The following is a 26,245-nucleotide window of genomic DNA, read 5'->3' as shown; positions in this document are numbered from 1 at the left end:
TAGGTGTAGACATAAAATTCCTTTCCCCATAGGAATCAATGGGGCTGCGTTAGGAGCTGAACGCTGCTTTTTTGCAGGTGTTAGTTTTTTTTCAGCCAGCTCAGCCCCATTGTTTCCTATGAGGAAATCGTGCACGAGCACGTTTAGCCAGCTTAACCCTACCGTAAGCAACACTGGTATTGAGGTGAGATGTAGAGCTAAATTTTGCTCAATGCTCACTTTTCTGAGGCTAACACCGGCTTGAAGAAAACTCGTAATACCAGCGTTGTCTTAAAGGAGCGGTGAGAAAAAAAGGCTTGTTAACACCGACAAAAACTCGTAATCTAGGCGTTAGATTTTCAACTAGCACAATCTAGCCTACCTAAAAAAGCTTGAAAATACAAACAAATACATTTGTAAAAATGCAAAGGACAGGTTGGGTTATAACATACTTAATGTTCAAATAATATTAAACATTGTTGTAATAAAAACGCACAAAGCAATGGGTTATACTTAATAGATATCATTGCAACATGAATTATTCATCATTTTAAAAGGATTTTACGTTTTATTTATTTTCTTAACTTAATTTGTGCAGTGTCCATTATTTCCTGTCCCAGCCCTACAAGGAGGCTGTGGTCTCTACAGGAAGGCTTATCTAGCTAGATGTAATAAATCTTCAAGAGTAACTTAAGCTAGTTTACTATTCAGATAATACTAGGGAAACATTAAGGGCTAGATTACAAGTGTAGCACTATTTAACGCTCCAGCTCGAGCGTTAACTACGTTAAAAACATAATTTATCCTTACCAGATAAATTTATTTCTCTTGTAGTGTAGTCAGTCCATGGGTCATCCATTACTTATGGAATATATCTCTTCCTAACAGGAAGCTGCAAGAGGATCACCCAAGCAGAGCTGCTATATAGCTCCTCCCCTCACATGTCATATTCAGTCATTCAACCAAAACCAGACGAGAAAGGAGAAACCATAGGGTGCAGTGGTGACTGGAGTTTAATTAAAATTTAGATCTGCCTTAAAGACAGGGCGGGCCGTGGACTGACTACACTACAAGAGAAATAAATTTATCAGGTAACATAAATTATGTTTTCTCTTGTTAAGTGTAGTCAGTCCACGGGTCATCCATTACTTATGGAATACCAATACCAAAGCTAAAGTACACGGATGAAGGGAGGGACAAGGCAGGAACATTAAACAGAAGGAACCACTGCCTGAAGTACCTTTCTCCCAAAAATAGCCTCCAAAGAAGCAAAAGTGTCAAATTTGTAAAATTTTGAAAAAATGTGAAGTGAAGACCAAGTTGCAGCCTTGCAAATCTGTTCAACAGAGGCCTCATTTTTAAAGGCCCAGGTGGAAGCCACAGCTCTAGTAGAATGAGCTGTAATCCTTTCAGGAGGCTGCTGCCCAGCAGTCTCATAGGCTAAACGTATTATGCTACGAAGCCAAAAAGAGAGAGAGGTAGCCGAAGCCTTTTGACCTCTTCTCTGTCCAGAGTAAACGACAAACAGGGAAGAAGTTTGACGAAAATCTTTAGTTGCCTGCAAATAGAACTTCAGGGCACGGACTACGTCCAGATTATGCAAAAGTCGTTCCTTCTGTGAAGAAGGGTTAGGACACAGTGATGGAACAACAATCTCTTGATTGATATTCCTGTTAGTAACTACCTTAGGTAAGAACCCAGGTTTAGTACGCAGAACTACCTTGTCTGAATGAAAAATCAGATAAGGAGAATCACAATGTAAGGCAGATAACTCAGAGACTCTTCGAGCCGAGGAAATAGCCATCAAAAACAGAACCTTCCAGGATAACAGCTTGATATCAATGGAATGAAGGGGTTCAAATGGAACGCCTTGAAGAACGTTAAGAACTAAGTTTAAGCTCCACGGCGGAGAAACAGTCTTAAACACAGGCTTAATCCTAGCTAAAGCCTGACAAAAAGCCTGAACGTCTGGAACTTCAGCCAGACGTTTGTGTAGAAGAATAGACAGAGCAGAAATCTGTCCCTTTAACGAACTAGCAGATAAGCCCTTTTCTAAACCCTGTTGTAGAAAGGACAATATCCTAGGAATCCTAACCTTACTCCATGAGTAACACTTGGATTCGCACCAATATAAATATTTACGCCATATCTTATGGTAAATTTTTCTGGTAACAGGCTTCCTAGCCTGTATTAAGGTATCAATAACCGACTCCGAGAAGCCACACTTTGATAGAATCAAGCGTTCAATCTCCATGCAGTCAGCCTCAGAGAAATTAGATTTGGATGGTTGAAAGGACCCTGAATTAGAAGGTCCTGTCTCAGAGGCAGAGACCACGGTGGACAGGACGACATGTCCACTAGGTCTGCATACCAGGTCCTGCGTGGCCACGCAGGCGCTATCAGAATCACCGAAGCTCTCTCCTGTTTGATCTTGGCAATCAAACGAGGAAGCATCGGAAATGGTGGAAACACATAAGCCATGTTGAAAACCCAAGGGGCTGTCAGAGCATCTATCAGCACCGCTCCCGGGTCCCTGGACCTGGATCCGTAACAAGGAAGCTTGGCGTTCTGGCGAGAAGCCATGAGATCCAGATCTGGTTTGCCCCAACGATGAATCAGTTGAGCAAAGACCTCCGGATGAAGTTCCCACTCCCCCGGATGAAAAGTCTGGCCTCCCAGTTCTCCACGCCTGGGATGTAAATCGCTGACAGGTGGCAAGAGTGAGACTCTGCCCAGCGAATTATCTTTGAGACTTCCAACATCGCTAGGGAACTTCTGGTTCCCCCTTGATGGTTGATGTAAGCCACAGTCGTGATGTTGTCCGACTGAAATCTGATGAACCTCAGAGTTGCTAACTGAGGCCAAGCTAGGAGAGCATTGAATATTGCTCTTAATTCCAGAATATTTATTGGGAGGAGTTTCTCCTCCTGAGTCCATAATCCCTGAGCCTTCAGGGAGTTCCAGACTGCGCCCCAGCCTAGAAGGCTGGCGTCTGTTGTTACAATCGTCCAATCTGGCCTGCGAAAGGTCATCCCCTTGGACAGATGTGGCCGAGAAAGCCACCATAGAAGAGAATCTCTGGTCTCTTGATCCAGATTTAGTAGGGGGGACAAATCTGAGTAATCCCCGTTCCACTGACTTAGCATGCACAATTGCAGCGGTCTGAGATGCAGGCGCGCAAATGGTACTATGTCCATTGCCGCTACCATTAAGCCGATTACTTCCATGCACTGAGCTACTGACGGGTGTGGAATGGAATGAAGGACACGGCAAGCATTTAGAAGTTTTGATAACCTGGCCTCTGTCAGGTAAATTTTCATCTCTACAGAATCTATAAGAGTCCCTAGAAAGGGAACCCTTGTAAGTGGTAATAGAGAACTCTTTTCCACGTTCACCTTCCACCCATGCGACCTCAGAAATGCCAGAACTATCTCTGTATGAGACTTGGCAGTTTGAAAACTTGACGCTTGTATCAGAATGTCGTCTAGGTACGGAGTCACCGCTATGCCTCGCGGTCTTAGTACCGCCAGAAGTGAGCCCAGAACTTTTGTAAAGGTTCTTGGAGCCGTAGCTAATCCGAAGGGAAGAGCTACAAACTGGTAATGCCTGTCTAGGAAAGCAAATCTTAGGTACCGATAATGATCCTTGTGAATCGGTATGTGAAGGTAGGCATCCTTTAAGTCCACTGTGGTCATGTACTGACCCTCTTGGATCATGGGAAGGATGGTTCGAATAGTTTCCATTTTGAATGATGGAACTCTTAGGAATTTGTTTAGGATTTTTAAGTCCAAGATTGGTCTGAAGGTTCCCTCTTTCTTGGGAACCACAAATAGATTTGAATAGAATCCTTGCCCGTGTTCCGTCCGCGGAACTGGGTGGATCACCCCCATTAGTAAGAGGTCTTGTACACAGCGTAGAAACGCTTCTTTCTTTATTTGGTTTGCTGATAACCTTGAAAGATTAAATCTCCCTCGTGGAGGAGAAGTTTTGAAGTCCAGGAGATATCCCTGAGATATGATCTCCAACGCCCAGGGATCCTGGACATCTCTTGCCCAAGCCTGGGCGAAGAGAGAAAGTCTGCCCCCCACTAGATCCGTTTCCGGATAGGGGGCCCTCTCTTCATGCTGTCTTAGGGGCAGCAGCAGGCTTCTTGGCCTGCTTGCCCTTGTTCCAGGACTGGTTAACTTTCCAGCCCTGCCTGTAACGAGCAACAGCTCCTTCCTGTTTTGGAGCGGAGGAAGTTGATGCTGCTCCTGCCTTGAAGTTACGAAAGGCACGAAAATTAGACTGTTTGGCCTTTGATTTGGCCCTGTCCTGAGGTAGAGCATGGCCCTTACCTCCCGTAATGTCAGCTATAATTTCTTTCAAGCCGGGCCCGAATAAGGTCTGCCCTTTGAAAGGAATATTAAGCAATTTAGATTTAGAAGTCACGTCAGCTGACCAGGATTTAAGCCATAGCGCTCTGCGCGCTTGGATGGCGAATCCGGAGTTCTTAGCCGTAAGTTTGGTTAAATGTACGACGGCATCAGAAACAAATGCGTTAGCTAGCTTAAGTGCTTTAAGCTTGTTCATAATTTCATCCAATGGAGCTGTGCGAATGGCCTCTTCCAGAGACTCAAACCAGAATGCCGCCGCAGCAGTGACAGGCGCAATGCATGCAAGGGGCTGTAAGATAAAACCTTGTTGAACAAACATTTCTTAAGGTAACCCTCTAATTTCTTATCCATTGGATCTGAAAAGGCACAACTATCCTCCACCGGGATAGTGGTACGCTTAGCTAAAGTAGAAACTGCTCCCTCCACCTTAGGGACCGTCTGCCATAAGTCTCGTGTGGTGGCGTCTATAGGAAACATTTTCCTAAATATGGGAGGAGGGGAAAAAGGCACACCAGGTCTATCCCACTCCTTGCTAATAATCTCTGTAAGCCTTTTAGGTATAGGAAACACGTCAGTACACACCGGTACCGCATAGTATCTATCCAACCTACATAATTTTTCTGGAATTGCAACCGTGTTACAATCATTCAGAGCCGCTAATACCTCCCCTAGCAATATGCGGAGGTTCTCAAGCTTAAATTTAAAATTAGAAATCTCTGAATCCAGTCTCCCTGGATCAGATCCGTCACCCACAGAATGAAGCTCTCCGTCTTCATGTTCTGCAAACTGTGACGCAGTATCTGACATGGCTCTCACCTCATCCGCGCGCTCTGTCCTTATCCCAGAGCTATCGCGCTTGCCTCTTAATTCTGGCAATTTAGATAATACTTCTGTCATAACAGTAGCCATGTCTTGCAAAGTGATTTGTAAGGGCCTCCCGGGAGGCGAAGGTACTGACACGTGAGGAGAGTTAGTCGGCATAACTTCCCCCTCGTTGTCTGGTGATAATTTCTTTACATGTAAAGATTGACTTTTATTTAAAGTAACATCAATGCAATTAGTACACAAATTTCTATTGGGCTCCACATTGGCCTTTAAACATAGTGAACAAAGAGATTCATCTGTGTCAGACATTTTTAAACAGACTAGCAATGAGACTAGCAAGCTTGGAAATACTTTTCTAAATAAATTTACAAGCAATATAAAAAACGCTACTGTGCCTTTAAGAAGCACAAAAAGCTGTCACAGTTGAAATAACAATGAACCAAAATAGTTATAGCAACCAATTTTTCACAGTAAATGTATTAAGTTAGCAAAGGATTGCACCCACCAGCAAATGGATGATTAACCCCTTAATACCCAAAAACGGATAACAATTTAATAATTAATGTTTTTATCACAGTCAAAACACACTGTCACAGGTCTGCTGTGACTGATTACCTCCCTCAAAATGAATTTTGAAGACCCCTGAGCTCTCTAGAGACGATCTGGATCATGGGGGATGAAGTAGACAGATTGTGACTGAATTTTTACGGCGCAAAAAAGCGCTAAAATAGGCCCCTCCCACTCATATTACAACAGTGGGGAAGCTCAGATAACTGTTTCTATGCAGAAAACAAAGATGGCCATGTGGTAAAAATCATGCCCCAATAAGTTTTATCACCAAGTACCTCACAAAAAACGATTAACATGCCAGTAAACGTTTTAAACATACATTTGAAAAGTTATGAACTGTTATTAATAAGCCTGCTACCAGTCGCTTTTACTGCAGTTAAGGCTCATACATTATTTCAGTATTAACAGTATTTTCAGAGTCAATTCCATTCCTTAGAAAAATACATTCAGTGTACACACACTCATCAGCCTAATACCAGTCGCTATCACTGCATTTAAGGCTGAACTTACGTTACATTGGTATCAGCAGTATTTTCTCAGTCAATTCCATTCCTCAGAAAAATAATTTACTGCACATACCTCATTTGCAGGGGGGCCCTGCATGCTATTCCCCTTTTCTGAAGTTACCTCACTCCTCAGATGAGAACAGCCAGTGGATCTTAGTTACGTCTGCTAAGATCATAGAAAACGCAGGCAGATTCTTCTTCTAATGCTGCCTGAGAACAAACAGCACACTCCGGTGCCATTTAAAATAACAAACTTTTGATTGAAGAAATAAACTAATTTAAAAAACACCACAGACCTCTCACAGCGACCTATCTTTAGTTAGGCTGCAAGAGAATGACTGAATATGACATGTGATATAGCAGCTCTGCTTGGGTGATCCTCTTGCAGCTTCCTGTTAGGAAGAGATATATTCCATAAGTAATGGATGACCCGTGGACTGACTACACTTAACAAGAGAAAGTAAGTTTTTTGCGTGCATCAGGTTGTGCTTGTATTATAAGTTGAGAGTAAACTGTTTTCCCTCGCAAGCAAAACCGATTCTCATAAAAAGGAGAACTTAGAATATTGAGCACACGATAATGTATTCCCCCACATAATTCAATGAGGCAAACCTAATTGCATATTCTCAAGTGCACTAACTCAACATGAAAAACAAAATTTATGCTTACCTTATAATTATAAATGTATTTATTTCCGGATATGGAGAGTCTCCAACGTCATCAATTACTGGTGAGAATATCACTCCTGGCCAGCAGGAGGAGGCAAAGAGCACCACAGCCAAGCCGTTAAGGGTCACTCCCCTACCCATAATCCCCAGTCATTCGACCAAAAGGAAAATGGAAAAAAGGAACAACACAAAGGTGTAGAGGTGCCTGACGTTTAGTAAAAAATAACGGTCTTAAATAAAAGGGTGGGGTTGTGGACTCTCCATATCCGGAAATAAATACATTTATCAGGTAAGCAAAAATTTTGTTTTCTTATCTAAGATATGGAGAGTCCACAACGTCAACAATTACTAATGGAAACCAATACCCAAGCTAGAGGACACAGATGACTAGGGAGGGATAACAAGACAGGCAGACCTAAACAGAAGGCACTACCGCTTGAAGAACCTTTCTCCCAAAAGAAGCCTCAGCCGAGGCAAAAGTATCAAATTTGGAAAAAGTATGCTGCAAGGACCAAGTTGCAGCCTTGCAAATCTGTTCCGCAGACGCTTTATTTTTGAAAGCCCAAGAAGAGGAGACAGCCCTCGTGAAATGAGACGTAATTCTTTCAGGAGGCTGCTGACCGGCAGTCTCATAAGCAAAACGAATAATACTTCTCAAACAGAGAGAAAGAGAAGTAGCAGTAGCTTTCTAACCTTTACGCTTTCCAGAGAAACAAACAAACAGGGCAGTGGACTGGCAAAAATCCTTAGTCGCCTGTAGGTAGAATTTTAGAGCACCCACAACATCCAAATTGTGCAACAAACGTTCCTTATGAGAAAAAGGATTAGGACATAGAGAAGGAACAACAATTTCCTAAATAATATTTCTATCTGAAACCACTTTCGTAAGGAAACCTATCTTAGTACGAAGAACCGCCTTAACAGCATGAAAGATAAGGTAAGGCGAATCATACTGCAAAGCCGAGAGTTCAGAAACTCTTTGAGCAGAAGATATAGCAACAAGAAACAAAACCTTCCAAGATAACAACTTAATATCTAATGAATTGTGTAACAAAATAGATAATGAGAGAACTGACTGACAAACCTTTCTCCAGACCTTCCTGGTGAAAAGACAAAATCCTAGGAATCCTGACCCTACTCCAAGAGTAGCCCTTGGATTCCCACCAATAAAAGGTATTTACGCCATACCTTATGGTAAATTTTTCTAGTAACAGGCTTGCGAGCCTGAATCATGGTCTCAATGACCGACTCAGAAAAACCACGTTTAGACAGAACTAAGCGTTTGATCTCCAAGAAGTCAGCTTCAGAGAAACTAGATTCAGATGAAGGAATGGAACCTGAGTTAGAAGGTCCTTCCTCAGAAGCAACCTCCAAGGTGGAAAAGAGGACATCTTCACTAAGTCTGTATACCAGATCCTGTGAGGCCATGCAGGAGCTATTAGAATTACTGATGCTCTCTCTTGTTTGATACGAGCAATGACTCGTGGAAGAAGAGCAAACGGAGGAAACCGGTATGCTAGACTGAAATCCCAAGGATCCGCCAGAGCATCTATCAGGGCGGTCTGCGGATCTCTTGACCTTGAACCGTACGTTGGAAGCTTGGCATTCAGCCGAGATGCCATCAGATCCAACACCCCCCATTTGAGGGTTAACCTGGATAACACCTCCGGATGGAGAACCCACTCCCCGGGATGAAATGTCTGTCTGCTCAGGAAATCTGCTTCCCAGTTGTCCACACCTGGAATGTGGATGGCAGATGGACAGCAACTGTGAGCTTCCATCCACTGAACAATCTGAGCCACCTCCTTCATGACTAAGGAACTCCGAGTTCCTCCCTGCCTTACTGTCACTTTAAAATCTGCTGAAGGAACGCTATTCTAACAAAAATGATCTTTAACAAAAAGTAGGAGCACCTCTACACCTCAGCATTTAACTGAGGTGCCTACCTGCCCCTCCGGTGGGGAAATTAGCAGTCAGCCCAAACGGAGATTCACGAAGGAAACAGCAGTTTTACAGCACAATTCGTTCCATGCAGACACCTCTCCGATTATACAGAGGACGGAAGAGGCGGTCACATGATCGGCTGAACGAAACTGTGCCACAAATAAAGCGCACGCTCAAGCTGACTGCAAATGTAAAATGACCCTGTCAGAGTAAAGGCGCCAAACTCCTCCGTATTCTATCAGAAAAAGTACGAACGCTAAGAACAACATGCCCCAAAGTAAATTAGCAATGAACTGATCCACAAGCTCAATCTAATTCACATCACATTAGAAAATATGCATATAAAGTAAAGAACGCATGAGCCACAGCCAGTTCTTAAAGAATACATGAGCCAATGGTTAAAAAAGAAAGAACAGAGTAAACCTACTCTGGCTTTCTATACTAGGGCAGCAAAAATATTAGGTTAACGCAGCAAGGCCCACCTCACACATTCCTAACTGCTTTAAAGCCACCACTATCCTACTGAAGACGTGCACTACGGCTAGACCCAAAATATCTTCCTTGTAGCGAAAGAAATCTAATTTTCTTCAGACACCAAAACTTGATGACGTTGTGAACTCTACATATCTTAGGAAAGAAATATGCATATTTCACTTTCCAATGTTCTTCACATAGCATAACTACATACAGTTTATCTTTATATGTGTACATATGTATTTGTGTGTTTATATTTATATATATGTCTGTAAATACATATATACACACACACACACATATATATATATATATATATATATATACACACACACACACAGTATATATATATATATATATATATATATACACACACACACATATAAATTTATACATATATACACATACCAACACACACACACATAAATATATATATATATATATATATATACACATACATATTTAGACATGTATATGAATGTCTATGTTAAAGCCCTTTGCAGTCCTTTTTTGTAACACCCGAGACCTCATATGTTTGAGCCCTTATAACTTTTTTGTGCAATATTCTTTTTTAATAACTTTTATTAGATGGTGTTATTATGAGTGTAATTGTACTTTGTAATGTATTTTTTGTGTGTTTTGTTTAAACCCGGCACGCGTTAACTTCAATTGCACTCAAGCTATCGCCTTTATTTTCAACTTGTAATATGAGCAGAAAACCCAACAATCGCAAACAGCAGCGATAAACCCCTTACTGCTTGCGTGCAACTGTTAACTCGCCACTCCTAATCTGGCCCTAAGTGTCTGGTTTGCTTATGCTCAGAAGTGGCGCAATGTCTGCTCTCGCTTAGGGCAGTGGCTACAATGAGAATTTTCAAAGTGCTCATTTTGCAAGAAAACAAGTAACTTGTTTTTTGTTAGTTTTTTTCATGTTTACTTTGATTTAACTTATTTTTTTTTTTACTATAGGAGCTCTATCTAATATCCTATTAAAAAGCTTTGGACTTAATACCCATTAATAAACAAATGTTATCAGAAGACAAGCAATAATGTAATTTTTTTGTGTACACTTATTTTCCATCTGCTTTGTTTATTTATAGGTCTGTCAATCTGGTATACAAGATCAATGGGTTTTATGACTGTCTCTTAATATGGCCCACTTGGGTCTAAACGTCCGGTTTTCTCGCTGTGGTGGAATATATGTCCTACTGTCCTTTCTTTAACAGTTGTTCCACTGCTCTTCTTTAGCTCTTTGCAACAAGTCTCTCACTGCCTCTGTTTTAAGCAGTAGCTATACCTTTCCACTATTCCACTTTCCCTCTTTGTCACACCTGCATTGTTATGCTCATTCTCACAGTGGCAACTATATCACTTTGCTCTTACAAAATCTTTTACTCCGCCCCCCCCCCGTCACTCCACCCTCCTTTGTAATGATCCCTAATATTTTAGCATAGATTGGACCTACTTATCACCATCTTTAGGCATTCAGGGTTGTCCTGGATAAGAGACTCTGCCTGCACGGTTTTACTTAAAAAATTCTTCGATATGAGAGGAAATCGAACTTTGGCAAGAATGTCCACCATGTATGGCTGGCGGTTTGGCTCATCATATTTTAACCATCTGACAGCAGCATCATACACCTAGAAAAAAAAATACAAGCATCAATGTTATGGACAGACAAAAACATAAAAAATAATAATACTAGAAAACTAAGGGAAATATCAGTAAGCAGCCAATGAATGTCTTTGCATAGGGGGATGAATACAAAAGAATCCAAAGTCAGAATTAGCCAAGCTCTGAACTAGAGAACCATGCCAATCTATATTTTAAAACATTATGCAACTATTTTGTTGCTATTGCAAGTAAACATTTGGTGACTTCAATTAAATGTGATTATTAACACTGTTATAACTATACAGTCATTTCTATATGCAATCTAACTTAGCGCTGGTGTTTATTTCCTTGACTGTTAATATAATCTATTCACCATATATCTGCTACGAAACTGAACGTACTAAAAACTAATACTGTCATTTGATATTAAGCTAAAGTTCAAGATAAAGTGCTTCTTGATTCTATTTCCCCACATTTGCCTTATTATAGTTTAGCTAAAAATAGTAAACTTTAAATGATTAAATCTGCACCTGGTCCTCTGCACGAACCGTCAGGGTGTCCTGATCTAGAAGATGAGTGACACGTTTGACATCCAGTTGCAAAAATTCATCAGTCTTATAGACCTCAGTGAAATGCTGATGGATGAAGTCATCCGCAGTAGCCTTCAGCTCTGGACAATCAAGACATTCAGCTAATACACTAATTCCTTAAAAACATACAAAGAAATGTACAGTTTGTCAGTTCATGGTAAAATGAAGGTATCCAGAAATAATAATAATAAGAAGAAAAAACATTTTTAGCCTTTTATAAAACCAAACTGAGTGTGATTGAATAATAAGGGCAAATTACTATTATCTTTTGTTACTCTGATTACATTTTTTTATTAAACTTTTCAGAGCTTATGATCAGAAGAAGAAGGGGACGAGAAGGAATAATACCAATAAAAAAAAGTATACCGTTGGTACATGTTAACATTAACATAGGCTATAACAGCACACCTAAGATCTTTGTACTATAAGACAGCACAATTACATTATTTTATGTGAAGTAGAGATTTCCAAATTCAACAAAGTATTTTTCAAGAGCAACATACTATGAAATTGTCAATCGGGAAATACAATAACAAAGAATAATAAGAACCAGGGAATGGCATTACGAAGAGGATAGTTATTCCTCCCAAAGAAATGTTCTGGTGAAAACAGTATCTCTGTACTTTGTAAATATTAACATTTATGGAAATTGTTCTTAAATCTTATAAAATGCTTCTTTGGAAAATGGAACAAAATGGCTAAATGATGCGAGCTTACTAAACATTTGTATTTTTGTTTCAAATTTCATTACTTCTTGACAGCTAAAAAACGTTGTTCAAGTAGCCACACATACGCATAGACTTCAAGAATAACTAAATTTATGCTTACCTGGTATATTTCTTTATTTCCGGTCATGGAGAGTCCACCACATCATTCCAATTACTAGTGGGATATTCACTACTGGCCAGCAGGAGGAGGCAAAGAGCACCACAGCAAAGCTGTTAAAGGGATAGGAAAGTAAAAATTAAACTTGCATGATTCAGATAGAACATGTAATTTTAAGACACTTTTAAATTCACTTCAATTTTTAAATGTGCTTCGTTCTCTTAGTATTCATTAATGAAAAAGAATACGCACATATCATACACCAGTGGGAGCTGCTGCTAATTGGTGCCTGCATGCATTAGTCTCTTGTGATTGGCTAACTAGATGTGTTCAGATTCCTGCTAATAGTGCAATGCTGTTCTTCAGCAATGGATAACAAGAGAATGAAGCAAATTTGATAATGGAAAGTTGTTTAAAATTGTTTGTTCTATCTGAATCATAAAAGACAATTTTTGGGTTTACTATTTACTTCCCTTACCCATAACCCTGAGTCATTCATCCGAAGAGAAATGGAAAAAGAAGATAGCACAAAGGTGTAGAGGTGCCTGAGGTTTAGTAAAAAATACTATCTAATCTAAAGGGTGGGTTCGTGGACTCTCCATGTCCAGAAAGAAAGAAATGTATCAGGTAAGCACACGTTTTGTTTTCTTTCCTAAGACATGGAGAGTCCACAACGTCATTCCAATTACTAGTGGGTACCAATACCCAAGCTAGAGGACACGGAATTAATAGGGAGGGAGAACAAGACAGGCAGACCTAAACAGAAGGCACCACCGCTTGAAGAACCTTTCTCCCAAAAGAGGCCTCAGCCGAGGCAAAGGTATCAAATTTGTAGAATTTGGAAAAAGTATGCAGAGAGGACCAAGTTGTAGCCTTGCAAATTTGTTCCACAAAAGCTTCATTTTTGAAAGCCCAAGAAGAGGAGACAGCCCTAGAGGAATGAGCTGTAAGTCTCTCAGGAGGCTGCTGTCCAGCAGTCTCAAAAGCAAAACGAATCATACTACTCAACCAGAGGGAAAGAGTAGTAAAAGTGGCCTTCTGACCCTTATGTTTTCCAGAGAAACAAACAGGGCAGAAGACTGGCGAAAATCCTTAGTAGCCTGTAGGTAGAATTTTAGAGCATGCACCACATCCAAGTTGTGCAACAGACGTTCCTTATGAGAGGAAGGATTAGGACAGAGAGAAGGAACAACAATTTCCTGATTAATATTTCTATCCGAAACCACCTTAGGGAGAAACCCCAATTTAGTATGAAGGACCGCCTTATCAGCATGAAAAATAAGGTAAGGTGAATCGCACTGCAAAGCCGAGAGTTCAGAAACTCTCTGAGCAGAAGAAATAGCAATAAAAAAAACAAAATGTATGCTTACCTGATACATTTCTTTCTCTTGTGGTGTATCCAGTCCACGGGTTCATCCATTACTTGTGGGATATTCTCCTTCCCAACAGGAAGCTGCAAGAGGACACCCACAGCAGAGCTGTCTATATAGCTCCTCCCCTAACCCCCACCTCCAGTCATTCGACCGAAGACAAGTAAGAAAAAGGAGAAACTATAGGGTGCAGTGGTGACTGTAGTTTAAAAAATAAAAACACCTGCCTTAAAGTGACAGGGCGGGCCGTGGACTGGATACACCACAAGAGAAAGAAATTTATCAGGTAAGCATAAATTTTGTTTTCTCTTGTAAGGTGTATCCAGTCCACGGGTTTATCCATTACTTGTGGGATACCAATACGAAAGCTTTAGGACACGGATGAAGGGAGGGACAAGGCAGGCACTTAAACGGAAGGCACCACTGCCTGTAAGACCTTTCTCCCAAAAATAGCCTCCGAGGAAGCAAAAGTATAAAATTTGTAGAATTTAGAAAAAGTATGAAGCGAAGACCAAGTCGCCGCCTTACAAATCTGTTCAACAGAGGCCTCATGTTTAAAAGCCCATGTGGAAGCTACCGCTCTAGTAGAATGAGCTGTAATTCTTTCAGGAGGCTGCTGGCCAGCAGTCTCATGAGCTGTAATTCTTTCAGGAGGCTGCTGACCAGCAGTCTCATAAGCTAAACGGATTATGCTTCTCAGCCAAAAAGAAAGAGAAGTTGCCAAAGCCTTTTGGCCTCTCCTCTTTCCAGAGTAGACAACAAACAATGCAGATGTTTGACGAAAATCCTTAGTAGCTTGCAAATAAAACTTTAAAGCACAAACCACGTAAAGATTGTGTAACAGACATTCCTTCTTTGAAGAAGGATTAGGACACAGTGACGGAACAACAATTTCCTTATTGATATTCCTATTAGATACTACCTTAGGAAGAAACCCAGGTTTGGTACACAAAACTACCTTATCTGCATGGAAGATCAGATAAGGGGAATCACACTGTAAGGCAGATAACTCTGAAACTCTTTGAGCCGAAGAGATAGCTACTAAAAACAGAACTTTCCAAGATAAAAGCTTGATATCTATGGAATGCAAGGGTTCAAACGGAACCCCTTGAAGAACTTTAAGAACTAAATTTAAACTCCATGGCAGAGCAACAGGTTTAAACATAGGCCTGATTCTAACCAAAGCCTGACAAAATGCCTGAACATCTGGAACATCAGCCAGACGCTTGTGCAAAAGAATAGACAGAGCAGAAATCTGTCCCTTTAAGGAACTAGCCGATAATCCCTTTTCCAATCCTTCTTGGAGAAAAGATAGTATCCTAGGAATCCTGACCTTACTCCACGAGTAACCCTTGGATTCACACTAATGAAGATATTTACACCATATCTTATGATAGATTTTCCTGGTGACAGGCTTTCGAGCCTGAATCAAGGTATCAATGACCGACTCAGAGAAACCACGTTTTGATAAAATCAAGCGTTCAATCTCCAAGCAGTCAGACACAGAGAAACTAGATTTGGATGTTTGAATGGACCTTGGAGTAGAAGGTCCTGCCTCAGCGGCAGAGTCCATGGTGGAAAGGATGACATGTCCACCAGATCTGCATACCAAGTCCTGCGTGGCCACGCAGGTGCTATCAAAATCACCGAAGCTCTCTCCTGCTTGATCATGGCAATCAGACGAGGGAGGAGAGGAAATGGTGGAAACACATAAGCCAGGCTGAAGGACAAGGGCACTGCTAGAGCATCTATCAACGTTGCCTAGGGATCCCTTGACCTGGACCCGTAACGAGGAAGCTTGGCGTTCTGACGAGACGCCATCAGATCCATTTCTGGTTTGCCCCATAGTTGAATCAGCTGGGCAAATACCTCCAGATGGAGTTCCCACTCCCCCGGATGAAAAGTCTGCCGACTTAGAGAGTCCGCCTCCCAGTTCTCTACTCCTAGGATATGGATAGCTGAGAGATGGCAAGAGTGAACCTCTGCCCATAGAATTATCTTGGAAACTTCCATCATTGCCAGGGGACTCCTTGTTCCCCCCTGATGGTTGATATAGGCTACAGTCGTGATATTGTCCGACTGAAATCTGATGAATCTGACCGCAGCTAGCTGAGGCCAAGCCTGAAGAGCGTTGAATATCGCTCTTAGCTCCAGAATGTTTATCGGAAGGAGGGCCTCCTCCTGAGTCCACGAACCCTGAGCCTTCAGGGAATTCCAGACTGTGCCCCAGCCCAGAAGGCTGGCATCTGTCGTCACTATAGTCCACTCTGGCCTGCGGAAACTCATACCCCTGGACAGATGGACCCGAGATAGCCACCAGAGAAGAGAATCCCTGCAGTGGTCTGAGATGTAGGCGGTCAGACTGAAGCAACGCCTTCCCTGAATCTGAAATGTCACCCACAGATAGAAGCTCTCCTGCCTCGGTTTCTGAGTATTGTGAGGGTATATCGGACACAGGTATTAAAGCGTCAGAAAGCTCTGTATTTGTTCTAACCCCAGAGCTGTCTCGCTTTCCTTGTAACCCTGGCAGTTTGGACAATGCCTCTGAGAGGGTAGCATTCATAACTGCCGCCATGTCCTGTAAGGTAAAAGAATTAGATGCGCTAGATGTACTTGGCGTCACTTGAGCGGGAGTTATAGGTTCTGACACATGGGGAGAGCTAGATGGCATAATCTCCCTTTTTTCAGTCAGAGAATCCCCTGGAGATAAATATTTAAGCGCCATAATAGGATCTTTATAGTTTATAGAAATTTCAGTACATTTGGTACACATTCTAAGAGGGGGTTCCACAATGGCTTCCAAACATATTGAACAAGGAGTTTCCTCTATGTCCGACATGTTTAATAGACTAGTAATGAGACAAGCAAGCTTGGAAAACACTTTAATAAATGTGAAACAGCAATTAAATAAAAACGTTACTGTGCCTTTAAGAGAAAAAAAACTAGCACTTAAACTGCAAAACAGTGTAAAAATATAGTGAAGACTTTGAAATTTTTACAGTGTGTGTAAGGGACTAAAGCAACATTGCACCCACTTGCAAATGGATGATTAACCCCTTAGGCTCCAAACCGGATTTAAAAAACGTCAAGCACCTTTAAAATACAGTTAAGCACCTTGCCACAGCTCTGCTGAGGCTCCTACCTGCCCTCAAATACGATTTAGGGAAGAAATAAACCCTATATAGTGGTCCTCAGATGCCAGAGGACTCCTCTAGGGAAGCTGGATGTCTCAGTCTGAAGGAAACTGCGCATCTAGAGCGCGAAAATAGGCCCCTCCCACCATGTACTGGATGCCAGAGGGGCCTTAAGAAAATACTCCTAGGAGTATCTGACTAGCCATGTGGAAACTAGGCCCCAAAAAAGACTTATCTCCCCCAGAGAAAAAACGTCCTATTTATGAAACCTGTAAACGTTTTGTCTCTAAGTAATATGACTATTAACATGAGTATTACCCTGTTTTGTAAGCATGATCCCAGTCGTTAAATCACTGCATCTAGCTTACCTTAAATACATAAGGCTCTGTCAGCATTTTCTAGAACTTATCTCTCTAGAAATAAAATTACTGAACATACCTCAAAGCAGGTAATCTGCAGGCCGTTCCCCCAACTGAAGTTTTCCCATACTCTTCAGTTATGTGTGAGAACAGCAATGGACCTTAGTTACAAACCGCTAAGATCATCAACCTCCAGGCAGAATTCTTCTTCTAATTTCTGCCTGAGAAAAAAACAGTACAACGCCGGTACCGTTTAAAAATAACAAACTTTTGATTGAAGGTAACACTACACATATCTCTTGATACTTCCTATCTTGTTGAGAGCTGCAAGAGAATGACTGTAGCTGGGGGTTAGGGGAGGAGCTATATAGACAGCTCTGCTGTGGGTGTCCTCTTGCAGCTTCCTGTTGGGAAGGAGATAAATCCCACAAGTAATGGATGAACCCGTGGACTGGATACACCTTACAAGAGAAACAAAACCTTCCAAGATAACAGTTTAATATCTATGGAATCCATTGGCTCAAACGGAGCCTGCTGTAAAACTCTAAGAACTAGGTTAAAGGGACACTGAACTTTTGTAGATAGAATTAGGCCTGTGTTTAAACCTTTTGCTGCTCCTTGGAGCCTTAAAGGGACACTGAACCCACATTTTTTTCTTTCGTGATTCAGATAGAGCATGCAATTTTAAGCAACTTTCTAATTTACTCATATTATCAATTTTTCTTCAATCTCTTGCTATTTTTATTTGAAAAAGAAGACATCTGAGCTATTTTTTGGTTCAGTATCCCGGACAGCACTTGTTTATTGAGTGGGTGAATTTATCCACCAATCAGCAAGAACACCCCAGGTTGTTCACCAAAAATGGGCCGGCATCTAAACTTACATTCTTGCATTTCAAATAAAGACACCAAGAGAATAAAGAACAGTGAAACACCTTGGCTCCCAGTCTAATGACTTGCATGTTAGCATCAGAGATAAATGAATTGGCGAGTTTGAGAGCCTTAATCCTGTCTTAGATCTCCTCCAATGGAGTCTCCTCTAAAATCAGATCTGATAAGCATTGCACCAATAAGATGCTGCACTAGCTATTGTGGCAATACAAACTGCGGGTTGCCATTGTAGACCCTGATGAACATACATCTTTTTAAAATAAGCCTCAACTTTTTGTCTATGCGATCTTTGAAAGAACAGATATCCGCAATAGGAATCCTGGGCAGAGTAGAAATAGCCCCTTCTACCTTAGGCACTGTGTGCCATGAGTCTCGAATGGAGTCAGCAACAGGAAACATCTTTTGTAAAACGGGAAACGGGGAGAAAGGTATCCCTGGCTTATCCCATTCCTGTGCAACAATGATCTCTGACACCCGGTCTGAAACAGGAAAAACTTCCACAGCGGAAGGAACATCATAGTATTTGTTAAGTTTACTAAATTTCTTAGGGTTTTTCAGCGACAGAAGCGTCGGAGTCGTCCAAAGTAGCTAAAACCTCCTTTAGCAGTAAGCGGAAGTGATCAAGCTTAAATCTGACAGAATATTACCTCTTCAGAATCAGACAAAGGAATTATACTGTCAGATTTCACCCTCAGAGGCTACAGAGGTAGCCTCCTCATCAGACTTATGAGGGAGGTCCACCTTCACAGCAGAAGATAGGTCTGTCAGGTTTATTTCCCTCCTTTGTTTGCCATGTGCTGCTGGCAGCCATTTTACTCACCTGTCTTGCTGAGTCTGGTGCAGAGTGTGTGATGCTGCTCGTTTCCTGCATGCCCTCTTATGGTCAGACTGGTGTACATCATCCGTGAGACAGGTTGCAGTCTCAGAATTGTGATGTCATCACTTATTATTTAAAAGGCCTCTGTTCAGTATGCTTTGACCTTTCGTTTCTGAGTTCCAGTTCCTGTGTATTACCTGGCTCTCTGACGTCCCTCCTGGTTCCTGATCCCTGGCTTGTTCCTGACTCTGCTGTTCTCCTTGTTCCTGATTCCAGCTAGTCTGGCTACTCGCTTTGGTTCCTGACTCGGCTCGTCTGACTATTTGCTTTGGCTCCTGACTCGGCTCGTCTGACTACCAGCTCTGGCTTTGACTCCCGGGTTGTTATTTGACTTGTGGACTTTTTATTATTTTTTTGTTATTAATAAAGGTGTGATTATTTTTGCACTTCTTGTCTCAGTCTGATTCCTAGCACCCTGACATTACGCAAGGGCCATGAATCCTGATGGTGCTAATAATCCACCTTTATCTACCATCATTTCCAGGATGGATGAACAGGATCACAGTTTGGATCAATTTGCACTAGCCCTGCAAACCCTACTGACTCGCACTGCACATTTGGACCAAAGTGTCCCGCAAGTTGTGGCTGCTCCTGTTTCCGCTGCTGCACCTAGTTCTACCAGGAGCATGTCCGGTACTGCACCTCTACCTCAGCGATATGGAGGTGATCCTATTCAGTGCAGAGGGGTTTTAAACCAGGTGGGCATTTACTTTGAGATGTTACCTCAGGCGTTTCCCTCTGACAGAGCTAAGGTGGGATTTCTCATCTCGTTACTCTCTGACACAGCTCTTGCCTGGGCTAATCCCTTGTGGGAGACTAATAAACCTGTGATTTCAAATTACTCTGAATTTGTGGCCTCCTTTCTAAGGGTATTTGATGTTCCGGCTCGTTCCTCCTCTGCTGCTAAACAATTCATGTCCATTTAGCAAGGTACAAGATCTGTTGCTCAGTATGCCATTGAGTTCCGTACGCTTGCCGCAGAGGTAGGTTGGAACAATGAAGCCCTTGTTGCTGCCTTCTTTCATGGGCTCTCTGATGCGATTAAAGACGAAGTTGCTGCCAGAGAATTACCAGAGAATCTCGAGGCATTGGTGTCTTTTTTTATCTTAATTGACATCAGACTCAGAGAGAGGCCCTCTTTCAAGGAGCGCTTTCAGAAGCCTCCTGTTCCGTTGTCTCCTACGTGTTCGTTCCCACCCATGCCTCCCTTCTCTCCCATGCCTCCTGGTCCCGAGTCACCAGGTACTGCTGAGCCGATGCAGTTGGGATTCACGCGTCTCTCTGCGGCGGAGAGGGCCTTTAAGAGAAGGGAGGGGCTCTGCCTCTATTGTGGGTTACAGGGCCACCTTTTAAAGTCTTGTCCTACACGGCCGGGAAACGCTTGCACCTAAGGTCCTGTCGGGGGCAGACCTTGGGTGGTTTATCCTCGTCCCTGGAACCGCTAAAGGAGAAACCTTTGGTCACGGTTGTCCTTTCCTGGGTGGACTCTTCCATAGTCACCCAGGCTCTTGTTGACTCCGGTGCTGCGGGCTATTTCATTGACAGTGCTTTTGTATCAAAGCACTCCATTCCTGTTTTGCATCGGTCTGTTCCGCTTGCTATTGAGGCCATTGATGGCAGGCCCCTTCAGCACGCACTCGTTACGAAACCGCTCCGTTATCTTGGCTGTTGGGGCTCTACATTTTGAAACCCTCCAGTTCCAGATAAACTCTCCGCATTTTCCAGTTGTTTTGGGTTATCCCTAGCTCCAAAAGCACAATCCCAGTCTCGATTGGCGCAGGTCCGAAATTTTTGTCATGGTCTCCGCAATGTATATCCACTTGTCTTCAGAAACCAGTTAAAGTCTTGTGCACTTCTTCAGTATCTCAATTACCAGAGGAGTACCGAGAGTTCCTATACCTTTTTGATAAGGTGCGTGCTGGTACGTTGCCTCCTCAACGGTCTTACGATTGTGCCATTGACCTGCAACGCGGAGCCATTCCTCCTCGGGACCGGGTTTACCCTCTGTCTATTGCAGAGAATTGTGCTATGGAGGAGTATGTTGCCGATGCTCTGTCGCGGGGGATCATCCGCAAATCCTGCTCTCATGCAGGGGCTGGCTTCTTCTTTGTGAAGAAAAATGATGGCGCGTTAAGACCATGCATCGATTATAGGGGTCTTAATCGTCTTACCATTAAGAATGCTTACCCTATTCCTCTCATTACGGAACTCTTTGACCGCCTCAAGGGAGCTACAGTCTTTTCTAAACTTGATTTGAGAGGAGTGTACAATCTCGTTAGGATCAAGGAGGGCCACAAATGGAAAACAGCATTTAACACCAGGAGCGGACATTATGCATATCTTGTAATGCCCTTTGGCCTATGTAATGCTCCTGCAATTTTCCAGGAATTTATTAATGATGTCCTACGAGATATGTTGCAACAGTGTGCAGTGGTGTACTTAGACGACATCCTCATACACTCACAAACACTTGAGGCTCATCGTTCTGATGTTACACGGGATCTTCAGAGACTACGCGAGAACGGCTTGTTTTGTAAACTCGAGAAATGTGAGTTCCATCAGACTCAAGTAACCTTCCTAGGTTGAAAAATTAAGAAGAACAGAGGGGCGCCTCATGTGATATATCGTCAGGTGAAAACGCAATGAAATCAAAAGATAGCCAAATGGGTACTCACATACTCCAAGAACACACTGATGTGTTGGTAGGGACAGGCTGCAGATTAATATAGGTGTGACAGCTCACCCATTCAGTCCCGCTCTCAGTGATGTGGTGCTGGAGAATTGATGGAAACACAGAAGAGGAGCACTACATGTGCAGACTATTAAGTGTATAATCAGCAAAATTGTACTTGACATAAAATGGGTACTCACATACTCCAGAAGCACACCAATGTGCTGGTAGGAACAGGCTGCAGATTTAGGCAGGTGTGGCAGCTCACCCCAAGGCACAGTCTCAATCACTGTGAGGTAGTAGGTACAATATTCCAGGATAAACTTGCACCAAATGTTAGGATTACCCCTTGTGAAAAGTGTCCGGCAGAAGGTAGGTAGAGAGATCCACTCATCAATAGTTTAAAAAAAATTGTAATTTATTAAAAACATAAAATTAAAATACAACAACACACATATTTGTTGTAACAGGTGGATCAAGGGGTTAATGTGGCCCCCATTATTTGCAACGTGTTTCTCGGTTTACAAACCGTTTCATCAGGCATATAATAAATCTCAAACCTACCTCTGCCTTTTATACCTAACAGACTAACATACAAACATTTACCTCCCTTCTAGAGGATGTGTTTTCTAATTAGTGAGTAATGAGCACCTGTCTAGTATGACCAGCATCCCTGATTGCAGTCCCATATGTAAAGGGAATCCCTCAATCAACAAATGCAAAGGCAATATCTAAAAATGTCATAAAAATATAAATAAAAACAAACCCATTTAGTTCAGCAAATCAAAGTGAATATTTGTGCACACATATAAACCAATAATGAGGATTTAAAGTTATCCGGTATTGCCAAAAATACTGAAAATGTTTACCTTGTCATTGTCCGTCTCTGTTGAAAATGCAGACTCAATTCTCAAAGCCTGAGCGCAAATGATCAAAAGCTAAAGTGCAACATATACATATATATATCTTTACTAGAACATATATTTTTTGTTGGAAATACACTAATTGTCGATTTTTTAGTAAGTGTGTCTTTCGTAGCTTAGTATCAGTAGCTTGTCTATTTGTATCGACTTCTCATTGGTCCTTGTGAGTCGGACTAAAGATGTCCTGTCATTGGTTACAGAGATGTGATGTGCGTCTGAATGTACACTCCCTCAACCTATCATGATTTTACAACACGGTCTATGCTCTTGTTATTGTGGTGTATTCTGACATTTCTTAAAGTATCTTCATTTTGCAGAGGGGTTGCGGAAGGGTTACTAATGACACCATGTGTGGTCAAACTCCGCTGGTACCGTGCTTAACACCTGACTGTGCTTGTCACTTATAGGGCAAATTTGGTATTATAGGTTATGTTATCTCCGTTGCAGGGTTCTCCATGGATCCTGACAAGTTGTCTGCAGTTCTGCAGTGGCCTCGCCCAGTTGGTCTTCGGTCTATTCAACGTTTTTTGGGCTTCGCCAATTACTATAGAAAGTTTTTTTAAATTTTTTTTTCCTTGGTCAAACCTATAACAGACATGACCCGTAAAGAGAATGATCCACTCCATTGGTCCCCTACGGCCATTAAGGCCTTTGATAGTCTTAAGACTGCCTTTGCTGCCACTCCAATTCTGGCTCATCCTAACCCTGTCCTGCCACAACACAACCAGACCCCGCTTGACCGAAGCCGGAAAAAAAACTAGAAAGGAAAAGGCCCCAAGGACACTGACCCGCAGATAGTCCAAAGGCCTTACTAGAGACTGCTAAAGCAGACTCACTGAGCCAACACTCCTCCAGGAGAGACTGTCACCCAGCAGTCGGTCCCCACACAACCAGCAGTCGGTCCCCACACAACCCTTACTAACACCAGTAATAACAGCCAAAGCCCCCAAAAGGGAGAGGACAAGGAGGAACCACAGGGATACCCAAAGGGTACAGCAAGATCCCATTAAGGAAAAACCCCTTTAAAAGTAAGCCAAGCCCACAGAGACCCAAATGGGTCCTGAGAACAAGGTGAGATGACACCCAGACCAAGCAGAACCACAAGGTACAAAACCAGGTATCGGCAATGAGAAGAAAACATTTCCCAAACACCATGCAACAGCACTGAAAAAGACAGCTGAAGACAAAGTCCTCAACCGTCAGAACTCAAAATACTGAGCAAACAAACAATACGTGTAGCGAACCCAGAAAGGTAAACATCTGAGTCCAGTAACACGCTGTCATCCGTAGGAAGACACGGAAGAAAAAATACTATCCATAAGGAAAGAGCAGCCGAATAAAATATCAGATTGCCAAAACCTCCAAGACAGAGGGCACACTCCAGGCAATCCAAACCGCCAGACCTACCCACAGATCTAAAAAAAGGGGAGAAGCACAGAACCTCAAAACAAAAAAAGGCCCACTGGCACCCCCAAGACCTGAGGATGAGCAACAGATCTCAGATCCTACACCTAGCCGGACCAGCCCAAGCGACGGCAGATCTGAATGCAGGGGAACAAAAGAGACCCCAAGACCAGCCCCCAAGAGGGCGGAAGAATGGACACAGCTATTCAGAGCTCAGGTGCCAACCCAAATACTCCTCCTCAGAAACAGTCAAACAGGTTTTAGACCCAATGAGATCAAGCAAAACCACCCAACTATAGTCTCAACGCGGAGCCAGCAGCTCCCCAGATGGAAAGGAACAACTCTAAGAGCAGACCATTCCCCGAACCAGATAAAACATTGGTTTCAACCTCCTGTACACAGGAGAGGCCCCTAAAATAGGAATCATACCTCCAACTAGGCCCCTGAAAAAGAGAGCATCGAGAAGCACCTGCCCATAAGACAGGAAGCCATAGGCCAAAGCGAGAGAAATCAAGGCCATGCCACTGACCAACACGGAAGAACCCCTTAACAAAACAACTTGCTAACACACATGCAAGGCGCAATAGCTACAGCTGTACAACTGCAAACCTTCCGCTTGCTAGGTAGCAAAGCCCACCATCAGGTTACCGTATCTTCCAGCACAAGACAAGCCCCAAGAGCCCCGGCTCGTAGGAAATTTGGCCCAAGTTGTAAAACACAACAGCCAGAACAAAGGCTGAGCCCAAGTACCCTGGAAACTGGAGCACCCCAAACCAGCCCTAGGATCATAAAGGTCTGGTAACAATCAACAGTGGGATCCATACGTGAAAATGCCGAGTGAAATACTCGCCAACCGGAAGAACCAGAACAGAAGGCCCGAGCCCCACAAATGTGTATAATAAACAACATTCCAGGAACTTAAATCCCCCGTCTGATATAGAAAACAGACCCACAGGGGAAAATCCAGATTATCCCGGATAACAAGAGCAAGAATCCCTTGCAAGTCCCGACCCAAAGGGAAGAGACCACCCCTCGCAGGAGCCGACTCCAAAAGAGCTAAATCCTTACAAGTCCCTATAAAGACTCCAGAGTCTAACAGGCATCCAAACACTACAAACTACAAGAACAAGGGAAACAGTGAGGACAAGTCACCCGAACAGAGCACAGCAAGTCTCAACATCACCTCAGACACTAAATCAGAGGGCAGAAAAACATGGATAGAGATGCCACAATAGATGGTAATACTGGAACCATATGAGTGGAAAAACCACTAGGACCTCTTTTACCCAAAGGAGATGCAGAGCATTCCAACTCCTGGAAGGAACCCCTAAATGGAGCCCAGAGACACCACACTGTCTAACATCCCTAAAAGGGAACAACCAACTCCCGAAGGGAATCCAGGTCCCCAGAAGGTGACCCGATCCACAAGGAAAAAAATGGACACAGTCCAAAAGGTCTCAATGGATAAGAGAACCACTAAAGGAACAAGTCCCAAAAAGGACAATTTCCAGAGCCTCCTAAAGGCCCAGACCGGCGGAAAAAAGGTGCTAAACCCTTCAGCTTCCAACCACGTGGGAAGGAATACTCTAGGTCCCAAGGATATCGGAATCAACAAAGAGTGACGCAACAGAAATTCACTGACCCAGTCACCAGATAGACGGCTATTAAAGGGACATTACACACTCATTTTTTCTTTGCATAAATGTTTTGTAGATGATCTATTTATATAACCCATAAAGTTTTTTTTTTTTTTTTTTAAATGTATAGTTTTGCTTATTTTTAAATAACATTGCTCTGATTTTCACACTCCTAACCAAGCCCCAATGTTTTATGTGAATACCGTCAGCTACCTTCTCCAGCTTGCTTCTGTTTGTGTAAAGGATCTTTTCATATGCAAAAGAAGGGGGAGGGGGGAGTATCTGAGATTTCCCACTTGCAGTGGGCTTTCCAACTACCTTTTCAACAGAACTAAACTGAGAGCTTTAAATAAGTTTCTAAACAGTTTTATATTGGATTTTTATATCAGTATCTGTGCATCTTATTCTTTATAGCAATGTCTATTACATGCAGTTATATGAAAATGAGTGTATACTGTTGCTTTAAGGACTGAAAAGATCCTGTGAGTTGCACGGACCCGCAAGTCCGCTCAAGAAGCATAGCTGAAACTTAAAATAACATGAAACACAAATAATATTGTGAGCACTCAGCGCCTCAACCTGACCAGCCAGGTAGAACAGACGCCACGT

General features: G+C 42.5%; 1 protein-coding gene across 2 annotated transcripts in view; it reads right to left on the bottom strand.

Moving 5' to 3' along the window:
- KLHL7 (kelch like family member 7) overlaps positions 1-26,245 on the bottom strand; it is a 610,555-nt gene that overhangs the window by 209,934 nt on the left and 374,376 nt on the right. For both annotated transcript variants that reach the window (XM_053714142.1, XM_053714143.1), the window contains 2 exons: positions 11,487-11,662; positions 10,808-10,982 (listed from right to left, as the gene is read on the bottom strand). In XM_053714142.1, the coding sequence (XP_053570117.1) occupies positions 10,808-10,982; positions 11,487-11,662 (351 nt within the window). The remainder of the gene's footprint in view (positions 1-10,807; positions 10,983-11,486; positions 11,663-26,245) is intronic.

This window comes from Bombina bombina, chromosome 5 (genome assembly GCF_027579735.1).
Source record: "Bombina bombina isolate aBomBom1 chromosome 5, aBomBom1.pri, whole genome shotgun sequence".
Lineage (NCBI taxonomy): Eukaryota > Metazoa > Chordata > Amphibia > Anura > Bombinatoridae > Bombina > Bombina bombina.
Note: the sequence above shows the minus strand (reverse complement) of the source record. Positions and strands in the feature narration are given on the sequence as shown.